The sequence below is a fragment of the Cebus imitator genome, unplaced genomic scaffold, assembly GCF_001604975.1.
Source record: "Cebus imitator isolate Cc_AM_T3 unplaced genomic scaffold, Cebus_imitator-1.0 Scaffold244, whole genome shotgun sequence".
Lineage (NCBI taxonomy): Eukaryota > Metazoa > Chordata > Mammalia > Primates > Cebidae > Cebus > Cebus imitator.
The window spans coordinates 436,694-447,939 of record NW_016107559.1 but is presented as its reverse complement, the minus strand read 5'-3'; the positions used below and the strand labels follow the sequence as shown (position 1 = coordinate 447,939).

Here is an 11,246-nt window from a genome sequence, read left to right as displayed (position 1 = left end):
CATGGTATGTGGATCATAAAAAGGCAGCCTTTCTGGGTCTCAAATCCCATTCAGGAAGATGGCAATCATAATTTTCATCAATCCAACTCAGAGATGTTGTGAAGTTAAATAAGAAAACATATTTGAAAATACATAGAAAAGATGTAAGTACATTCCAAAAGTATAGGATCATTGTTAAACAATCCTCTTTGACTAGAAAAGAAGCTTGTTCTTTCTTTCAAAAAGCTGAAATCATATGACGTTTTTTTTTCTGTCAAATAATCGAAGCTAAAATAATACTGGATATTCTTTAAAAATATATTTATACTAAAGACTTCCCAATCCATATAATCTGTTGGCCCTGTAGCTGTGGTTAGGGGGTTCCCATCAATAGGTAGAATGTCAGAGCAACTATCAGAAGCAAACAAAATGGAGATGAGAAGGTTTGATAGGCAGCTGATGGCATAAAAATGTCTTCATACTTGTAAATACTGACAACACGCTCTGAAGCCGGCGGTGAGTCTATATCATGTCGAGTGATAGAGCCTTTAAGAAAAAAAGAGAAGGGCAGGGAGCAGTTGAAAAAAGTACAGATTTATAATGGTATAGGCAAACAATAGAAAAATCAAAAGTCTATTTAGTGTTGAACGCATACGCAATGGTTACAGATCTGGATTCAGGTATTCGAGTTATCAGAATTCTCTATCATTGTCCATCTAATGAACGCAGAAATTACTTAAATTTATCCAAAAAGACTAGTTCTCATTAATTTGCACTCCCCTATCAGAACAATGCTGTTGGTCTGGTTCCTGGCATCTCAATGTTAAGACTGCTAGTTATATAACATTGTATGATTATTGTTTGATTGCCTCCTTTAAACAGCTATAAGGAGTTCTGTCTTATTAATACCCAAATGAGCAAACTGTATTTTTATTTCAAACAGCAGAGACTACTAACTTTTTTCCCTCAGATCTATCTTGCCTATATGGATCATCAACAACTCCTGACAACACTATTAAAGTCTCCCTTACAGATGGAAGCCCTCTTCTACCGTCTGTGGGACATTCAGTACCCTCCCCCAGGCCATGCCAGGGGGAGTGTGGTATACCGGATGTGTGTCTGTGTGTCTGGCTGATTAGGGTTGAATGGTACAGAAAGCAGGATGATTAAGGTGCCAGACAAGTCTTTGGCTGGGAAACATTTTAAAAACTTGGTTACAAGTGGAAAGAAGTATAGACTGTGTGTAAAATATATTTAATAAGCTTCAGTTGATTAAAAGTGTCTGACCTTCTGAATAAACCACATGAAACTTGGGTTAGGGAGACTAAGGCATAAGCATTCAGTGCAAAAGTCTCCTTAGGAATAGGGCTCAGAGTGAGGGTTTTCAAGGTACTATCTGCTAGGGAAGCCCTGCCAAACTTAACACGTCAGGTCTCTGCTTAGTGTCCATGCTGGCCCAGTTAGCAAAAATCAAATTCTCCAGTTTGTATGACTATGGTCTCACCTACTTGGGAGGCTGAGTTGGGAGGATCACTTAAACCTGGGAGGTGGAGGCTGCAGTGAGCTGTGATTGTTTCTCTGCACTCCAGACTGGGTAACAGAGAAGACTTTTATCTCAACAGACCCCACTCACCTCTCCTACCTAACCTCAGCTCACTGGTCACCTGCACTGGCTGCTTGACTTAACTATGTGCCTACAGTTCATGACTTCCTTTAGTGAAATCTGACCCCATACCCCTTTCAAGCCTTAGTTCAAAGTTTTTCCCCTGACAGAGACCTTGGGAGAATGCATAGGATATAATTAATAAAGAGGCATTAGAAGGGCACGCAGGAAACGAGAAAAGCACAAGACTACATATAGGGTAGCAACGTGCCTGTTTTGCTTAGAGGCAGTAAGAAGAACAGAAGTCTGGAGAGAGCTTATCAGGTAAGGCAGGACCAGATTTGGAGAAGGCTTTGAACTTAGGCTAGTCTGCCATATATGTAAAAAGATGACCTTCTGAAAATACAGCCCTTTCCAATTGGTAAAGCAATTTCAAATACTTGTTTTCACTTAATCCTTATAATAACTCCATGGAATAGGAAGTATTATTGTCCCCACTTTAGATATAAGGAAATGAAATTCAGAATTTAAATAACAGGCTAAATATCATATAGCTACCAAGGGGCAGAACCAATACTCAAACTCAAAGTTTTAGACTTCAAATCTATTTTAGATGACTCCATTTCTCCATGCTGAGATATAATTTATTTCCCAGGGTACTGAAAGTAGTTGAAGTTATAACTGCAGAGCCACTGTTGGTATCTGGGAAATTAAAAAATGGAAAAGGTGTCACCAGTCTAGAGGCATCCAAGTGTCTTCCCAATTGGCAATAGGCAAAATAAAAGGCAGATTATGTCATCTCTAGTATGATTGGTGGAAACAAATTGAAGGAAGAAAACACAACCAGGGCCCGGCACGGTGGCTCACGCCTGTAATTCCAACACTTTGGGAGGCCGAGGCAGGTGGATCACCTGAGGTCAGGAATTTGAGACCAGCCTGCCCAACATGGTGAAACCCCTTCTCTACTAAAAATACGAAAATTAGCCAGGCATGGTAGCAGGCGCCTGTAATCTCCCAGCTACTCGGGAGGCTGAGACAGGAGAATCATTTGAACCCAGGAAGTGGAGGTTACAGTGAGTTGAGATTGTGCCACTGCACTCCAGCCTGGATGACAGAGCAAGACTTCATCTCAAAAAACAAAAAACACAACCAGGTCAGATTAGGCAACAAATAGTTGATGAGCACACAGTAAAGAAAGATGCAATTACCAGGAACCAGAATGAGTTCTCAGTGCAAGGACTGCAAGCCAAACTCACTTCCATTCTTGATCAGACCTTTAGGCTAATAAACCAGAAGGCATGCTCAAGACTAATGGAACTTGATTTTGGCAATCTCTTAAAGGTCTCATGATATCCTTGGGTCTTTGTTGGGGAAATGCTGCTGAGTCTTGCCACCCAAAATGAGGTAATCAATGAACCAGCATGACCAGGTTGCTTACTAGAAATGCAGAATCTTGCCAGGCATGGTGGCTCACACTTGTAATCCCAGCACTTAGGGAGGCCAAAGCTGGTGGATCACTTGAGCTCAGGAGTTCAAGACCAGCCTGGGCAATATGGGGAAACCTCATCTATACTAAAAATACAAAAAAATTAGCCAGGCATGGTGGCACACGCCTATAGTCCCAGCTACTTGGGGGTCTGAGGTAGGAGAATCACTTAAACCTGGGAAGTGGAGGCTGCAGTGAGCTGTGATCCTTTCATTGCACTCCAGCCTGGGTGACAGAGAAGGACCCTGTCAGGGAAGGGGAGGGCAGGGGAGGGCAGGGGAGCAGAATCTCAGGCCCCTACCCCAGAGCTACAGAAAATTCCACTTTAACAATATAGCCAGGTAATTCCTATGCACATAAATATTTAAGGAGTAATGGGTTAAACTATAGGATAATTTGGCAGATTTTTGTGACTAACAGAATAGTCACGAAGTGGGCATTAATGAAATGTTTGGTGTCAATTTCTGGAGAAGTCTCCAGAAGCCCTTTCTGTTCAGTATTTTTTATTCTTTCTTTCTTTCTTTCTTTTTGAATGGAGACAGGGTCTCACTACAGTGCCCAGGCTGGTCTTAAACTCCTGGGCTCTAACCATCCTCCCAAAGTGCTGGGATTACAGGCATGAGCCACCATGTCCAGCCCCTGTTCAGTCTTTTTATATTCACAGCATAGAAGTTAAGAGGATTCACTGGGTCAGACAGACTTAGGATTCAATTTTAATTCTTCTACTAATTAGTTGTATAGCTTTGAGCAAGTTTCTTAATCTCTCTAAAACCAGGACAATAATACCTATACCTCTCAAGAACATGGTGAGGAGTCAATGAGAATGCTGTGATAATTGAATAGAGCCCTACATATAGCAGATAGATCTGTTTCATTAAGCACGTTACTCATGACATACTATCTTGTACTGCTCTAGCTTAGCATGTGTATAACTGTTCGTTCGTTTGTCCATATGTATAATAAGTCCATTATAACCTTCTGAAGGTAGGAGTCACATCTTCTTTTCCTTTAAATTATCCAGAGTGCTTATTGCTCTCTTGTGCACACAGTGTGACTTCAATTAATAATGAACACAAGCACAGTGGTGTCTGGTGTTTAATCCAGATGCTAAAATGTAAGCTTACCCTGAATGGCTGGACCCCAAGCAAACAGATAATACCAACTCAAATGCAGATCAACAATTGTTTCATCTCTGGGAACATTCACAGGGCGTTTAAATCTGCAGGTGACGCGATTATTCTCAAAAACTCCTTCTTCATCTCTGGCAGGGTTTCTCTGAATCTCCTTCGCCCACTGGCCTACATTATAGAAGTGCTGTATGCGGACCCTGCCATTGTCATCATGGACGCAGGCCATGACATCATCACCACCCTAACATGAGAAATGATTAAGAAAAAAAAAGTCAAAGGTTCATCTTTTGCACACTGGTCACTAGAAATATACATTCCATCACCTCTGCAATTTGAAATCCCACCAAAAAAAAAATTCTTTTAAATGCAATTAAAAAGTCTCAACCAAGAGACTGAAGTTACCATCACAATAATTGACATTCAATGCCTCCTGAGTGATGCTTAGAGAAGACATCACCACCTATGTAGTATTCCTGCCCAAAACACAAACTAACCTAGTCACGAGAAAATAATCAAACTCAAACTGAAGGTCATTCCACACAGAAAAAAAAACTAGGCCAGGTGTGGTGGCTCACATCTGTAATCCCAGCACTTTGGGAGGCTGAGGTGGGCGGATCACGAGGTCAGGAGATGAAGACCATCTTGGCCGAAATGGTGAAACCCCATGTCCACTACAAATACAAAAATTAGCCGAGCATGGTGGCGGTTGCCTGTAGTCCCAGCTACTCGGGAGGCTGAGGCAGAAGAATGGCTTGAACCTGTGAGGCGGAGGTTGCAATGAGCTGAGATCGCGCCACTGCACTCCAGCCTGGCGACAGAGACTCCATCTCAAAAAAACAAAAAAAACCCTAGCTTATAATCTTCAGGGAGTCAATGTCATGAAAGACCAAAAAATGAAAAGAAAAAGCTAAGGAACTACTTTAAAATAAACATGAGAATAAAATGCAGTTCTAAATGTTCTGACATAGAAATTTGGGCCATAAACCCAAAATTTCCCTAAAGGACAGTATCGAGACAAGCAGCAATATATGAAAACAAATAATATATTTAATAATACTATCATAGCTATGCTAAACTTCCTAAATTTAATAAACTATATAATCAAAGAGAACATTCTTGATTTTAGGAGATACCTACTTAAGTATTTAGGATTAAAGGATTATGACATTTGTGATTTAAATGCCAAAGTTCCAGAAAATAATAATAAAAAAATAATAATAATCAGTTGTAGCAGCAGTAGCAGCAGTAGTAGGAGAATAAAGCATGTGTGGCTGACGTCATTATTTATAAAAATGTTCTGGAACTAGGGAGTCATGAAGGTGGCACAACACTGAATGAATTGACACTTTAAAATAGTAAATTTTGGTGTCACTGCACTCCAGCCTGGATGACAAAGTGAAACCCTGTCTCAAAAAACAAAAACAAAATAAAATGGTCAATTCTGGCCAGGTGTGGTGACTGACACCTGTAATCCCAACATTTTGGGAAGTCAAGACAGGAGGATGATTTGAGCCCAGGAGTTTGAGACCACTCTGGGCAATACAGTGAGATCTTGTCTCTACAAAAAACTTTAGAAAATTAGCTGGGCATGGGGGCTCATGCCTGTAGTCCTAGCTACATGGGAGGCTGAGGTGGGAGGATCGTTTGAGCTGGGGAGGTTGAGGCTGCAGTGAGTCTTGTTTGTGCCACTGCACTAGAGCTTGGGCAAGAGAGTCTCAAAAAAAAAAAATACATACCCAACAACATACATACACAACACTGTCTCAAAAAAAAAAAATACATACACAACAACAAAAAAATAAAATGGTTAATTGTTATGTGCATTTTATCACAAAAAAGTTATCATTTTGTTAATCTAGATTTTCTATATATGAGTTTACTGTACTATCCTTCCTGCTTGTCTGTAGGTTTATACTTTTTTCAAAACAAGGTCAAAAAGTTAAAAGTGTTTGGTCGGGCATAGTGGCTCATGCCTATAACCCCAGCACTGTAGAAAGCTGGCAGATCACCTGAGGTCAGGAGTTCAAGACTAGCCTGGCCAACATGGTGAAACCCCATCTCTACTAAAAGTACAAAAATTAGCCAGGTGTGGTGGCACGTGCCTATAATCCCTGCTACTCAGGCGGCTGAGGCAGGAGAATCCCTCGAACCCAGGAGGCAGAGGCTGCAGTGAGCCGAGATAGTGCCACTGAACTCCAGCCTGGGCAATAGAGTGAGTGAGACTCCATCTCAAAAAAAAACAAAATGTTACCCCAAAAAAAGCGTTCATCAGTTGTAACACACATACCACCCTGTACCAGATGCTGATAATGGGGGAGGCTCCCAGGGGTATATGGGCACTCTATAACTTCTGTTCCATTTCACCGTGAATCTAAAACTGCTGCAAAAAGTAAAGTCTAATTAAAACACACACACACACGCACCCACATACACACCCACACACCCACATACACACACACACACACACACGTACACACATGTACCCTTTTTTTTTTTTTTTTCCAGACGGAGTCTCACTCTGTCACCCAGGCTGGAATGCAGTGGTGCGATCTTGGCTCACTGCAACCTCCACCTCCTGGGTTGAAGCAATTCTTCGCCTCAGCCTCCTGAGTAGTTGGGACTACAGGCGCCTGCCACCATGCCTGGCTAATTTTTGTATTTTTAGTAGAGACGGGGCTTCACCACGTTGGCCAAGCTGGTCTCAAACTCCTGACCTCAGGTAATCTGCCTTCCTCGGCCTCCCAAACTGCTGGGATGACAGGTGTGAGCCACCACACCCAGCCAATAATGTACCATTTTTAAAAAGTTAAAGGCTATTAAAAAGGGATTCCATTTTGTTTTTCCTATGCATCAGGTTTTCAAGAAAAATTCATCTGTGCTTTTTCTTGGAATAATACAAGAAAAAAAGAGACTTCTACTTTCACAGATAATATGACAATAGATACTTTATAGGCCTTTAGATAGCAGAATATCAAACATAAAATTTGAATGCTCCTCACTCTGCCTCAGTCCTCTAATCTGAACAGCCCCACCTGAGTGCAAATTCATTTAGGACCGGAAGCGGTCACTTTCCATGCAAGGCAGCTTCTGGGCATGGCATGCCCTGCTGTTTCTCCTACTGCCTCTACAGCAGGAGATAAGTAGACCCGTATCTATCCATGCACTCTTACCAGTTGTACCCATTAGACTGGGACACATTGAAGGCTATTCTCCTTGTGACCTCTCCAAGAATAAAGCCACCAGAGCCGCCAAGCTTAGACTGCTTCCCCGTGTTTTCCTATGACTCACCTACAACCCATATCTAATCCACTAGCAAATCCTATGAGTGCTCCTTCCTTCCGTCCTTTCTTCTGCCTTCCTTCCTTCCTTCCTCCCTTCTTTCCTTCCTCCCTGGCTTCCTTCCTCCCTCCCTGCCTTCCTTCCTCCCTCCCTCCCTTCCTTTCTTCCTCTCTTTCTTTCTCTCTCTCTCTCTTTCTTTCTTCTTTCCTTTTTTGAGATGGAGTCTTGCTCTGTTGCCTAGGGTGGAGTGCGATGGCATGATGTCAGCTCACTGCAACCTCCACCTCCTGAGTTCAAGCAATTCTCTGCCTCAGCCTCCTGAGTAGCTGGGATCACAGGTGCCTGCCACCATGCCCGGCTAAGTTCCGTATTTTTAGTAGAGACAGGGTTTCACCATGTTGGCCAGACTGGTCTTGAACTCCCGACCTCAAGCGATCCATCTGCCTCGGCCTCCCAAAGTGCTGGGATTACAGGTGTGAGCCACCGCACCCAGCCAGTTAGTGCTACTTTCAAACTATTCAAAATCTGAGCCCTTCTCAACATTGTCACTGTTGGAACTTTGGTCTGAGCCACCCTCCTCTCTGCCCAGTAGCCCTGCACAAGCCTCAAAATAGGCCAGGTGAAGAGACAGGGTGGGATGCTCTAGGCAGAAACAACAAGTGCAAAGACACAGAGGCCTGAGAAAGTCTGGCAGTTTGGGACCAAGTCCGGCCCAGCGAAGTAGCAAGGAAGGAGGCTCCAGAGGAAAGAGAGAAAAATGCAGCAAGGCACAGGGAAGAGCAGGCGCCAGAGATGACACTGCCTGTGAGCCTGAGTCCCTGCCTGTCCCTGGCCACAGTCCCGTCTGAGGTCCAGAGGTTTTCTTGCCGCTGGGTACAGAGGAAGATAAAACTGTTGAACCAAATTCTTCACTTCCCTGATGTAATCCACCATACCTATTATAATGAAGCCTCCATAAAAATTCAAAAGGAGGCCAGGCACGGAAGTGCCTATAATTCCAGCACTTTGGGAGGCTGAGGCGGGAAGATTACTTGAGGCCAGGAGTTCGAGACCAGCCTGGCCAACATTGTGAAACCCCATCTCTGCTAAAATTACAAAAATTAGCTGGGTGGGGTGGAACACGCCTGTAATCCAAGCTATGTCGGGAGGCTGAGGCAGGAGAATTGCTTAAACCCAGGAAGTGGAGGCAGCAGTAAGCTGTGATCGCGCCACTGCACTCCAGCCTGGGCAACAGAGTAAGACACCATCTAAAAATAACAAAAAACAAAAACAATCCCAAAAGGACAGGGTTTGAACAGGTGGAGGTGGCTGAAGGGTAGTGAACCCAGAAGGGGCATTGAAGCTCCTCACTCCTTCCCACATGTCTTTCCCTAAGTGTTTCTTCCATCTAATCGTTCTTCTTTATCCTTTGTAATAGCCTTTATAATAAAAGAGTAAAGTAGGCCAGGCACAGTGGCTCATGCCTGTAATCCCAGTACTTTGGGAGGCTGAAGTGGATGGATTACCTGAGGTCAGGAGTTTGAGACCAGCCTGGCCAACACGGTGAAACCCCATCTTTACTAAAAATACAAAAATTAGCTGGGTGTGGTGAAAGGTGCCTGTAATCCCAGCTACTCTGGAGGCTGAGGCAGGAAAATCGCTTGAACTGGGGAGGCTGAGGTTGCAGTGAGCCGAGATTGCACCACTGCACTCCAGCCTGGGTGACAAGAGTGAAACTCTGACTCCATAAATAAATAAATAAATAAATGAGTAAAGTGTTTGAATTCTGTGAGCCGCTCCAGGAAATTAACTGAACATGAGGAGGTGGTGGCACCCCAGACTTATAGCTGATTGGTCAGAAATACAGGTCACAACCTGAGGCTTGTGACTGAGGCAGTCTTGTGGTTTTGAACCCTTAACCTGTGGGATCTAATGCTGTCTCCAAGTAGGTAGTGTCAAAAATAAATTGAATTAGGGGACACCCAGCTGTCCAATGGAGAGCTGCTTGGGGTGTGGGGGAACATCCCCATATATCTGGTCACAGAAGCGTTCTTTCTGTACTGAGAATATGAATAGAGAGGGAAAAAAGTTTGTTTTTCCCTTTTTTTTTTTTTTTTTTCAGATGGAGTCTTGCTCTGTCACCAGGCTGGAGTGCAGTGGCACAATCTCGGCTCACTGCAAGATGAGGTTCAAGCAATTCTCCTGCCTCAGTCTCCCAAGTAGCTGGGACTATAGGTGTGTGCCACCACGCCCAACTAATTTTTGTATTTTTTTTTTTCCAGTACAGAAGGGATTTTACCATGTTGGCCAGGATGGTCTTGAGCTCTTGACCTCGTGATCCACTCACCTCAACCTCCCAAAGTGCTGGGATTACAGATGTGAGCCACTGCACTCAGCCTGTTTTTCCCTCTTATAAGTGGTTCTTTCACTTCTGCCTTTGCCATTAAAAAAAATATGCCTTGGATGACTAGTGAAAACACAGAGAAAACCTGAATCCAACTCATGGACTGGAGTCAAGTCCAGCTGAGCCCCACCTAAACTGAGCTGTACTCCAGTCAATCCACGCACATGTGAACAGGCAATAAATGCTCACTGTTGTAAGCCACATAAGGCTTATAACATGAGTGCCTCTTCTTGTAGCCTTGCTGTGGAAATAGCTGATGAATAGAGGTGCCACAAGACAGCTTGGATTCTGATAACCAACTCTCTCATTTAAGCTATCCTGGATATTTTTTTAAACTTGCATTCAGAGGGCCATAACTAATATGATCATTATACTGCTTTGATCAATTTACTTGCTTTTAAAATCAAAGTAGTACAGCCAACTAAAGAGAAAAATCAGTTTCTATCATGTTTTGCATCTTACCATTTTCTTGTCTGAAGAGAATCCAACTGCTACCCAACCATCTGTGTCTGCACTCAGCTCAAATTCTACATCAGCCCCTATCATCCGGTAGCTGAGGAAGTAGTCACAGGTCTCTGCATTACAGCCTGGTTTGCCATATCTAGAAGATATATCGAAAGAGACATTACTGCTTCTACTTACTCAAAATACATTAAGAGAGCATCTACCATATTATCAGGTGGGATGCCAAGCAATATTATTAAACACATTGGATTTTTGCTACCTGGGATCTTAAAAACACAGTTTCACTCTCTTAGGAGGAGATTTGGAGATGATCTGCCCCATTTTATACATAAGAACTACAGTTCTGAGATGCGAAGGGGCTTGCCCATGGTTGTATAGTGAAGTCAGTGGTTGCAACAGGACTTGAACCTGGGTCTCCAAAATCCCAGCCAGAGTTCTTTACATTATATTAACATCACGGTCTTTTAAATATTAGTTACTGCTGAATTATTTCTGAATCCCTTTTAATGGAAAAAGATTCTCCAAGTTAACCAGTTATATAGTTTCTGCTAATTAAATGTATATCAACTCTTTTTAACTTACAAATTTTCACATAATCAAACTAACACAAATTTACAAATTCAATATAAATTAAACTAATAAACCAGGAACACTGAAATTCACAACACGTATGCAACAGATAATGGGGCTTTACTGGAAGTAAACTTCTGCTTATGTGCATGTGGCATCTGACTAGATCGTGCAGCATCTTTGAAGTTGAGAGCATGTTCTTACTACTCTCTTTAGCATGATGGCTCAACTCTTCACTTTTATCTATTTGAACTGCTGCAAAACCCTCATTTATGAATACCCCCATCTGGTACTCATGGACCATGAATGAAGGCACTATCTGTTTATAAAATTTTCTTTTTTTTTTTTTTT

At 42.6% G+C, this 11,246-nt stretch overlaps 1 protein-coding gene across 1 annotated transcript in view; it reads right to left on the bottom strand.

The window, feature by feature from the left end:
• Nucleotides 1-250: 250 nt before the first annotated feature.
• FRRS1L (ferric chelate reductase 1 like) overlaps nt 251-11,246 on the bottom strand; it is a 29,084-nt gene continuing 18,088 nt past the window's right edge. The window contains exons 3-5 of the mRNA XM_037727887.1: nt 10,323-10,461; nt 4,193-4,439; nt 251-525 (exon numbers count right to left, since the gene is read on the bottom strand). Of these exons, the coding sequence (XP_037583815.1) occupies nt 353-525; nt 4,193-4,439; nt 10,323-10,461 (559 nt within the window). The 3' untranslated portion in view covers nt 251-352. The remainder of the gene's footprint in view (nt 526-4,192; nt 4,440-10,322; nt 10,462-11,246) is intronic.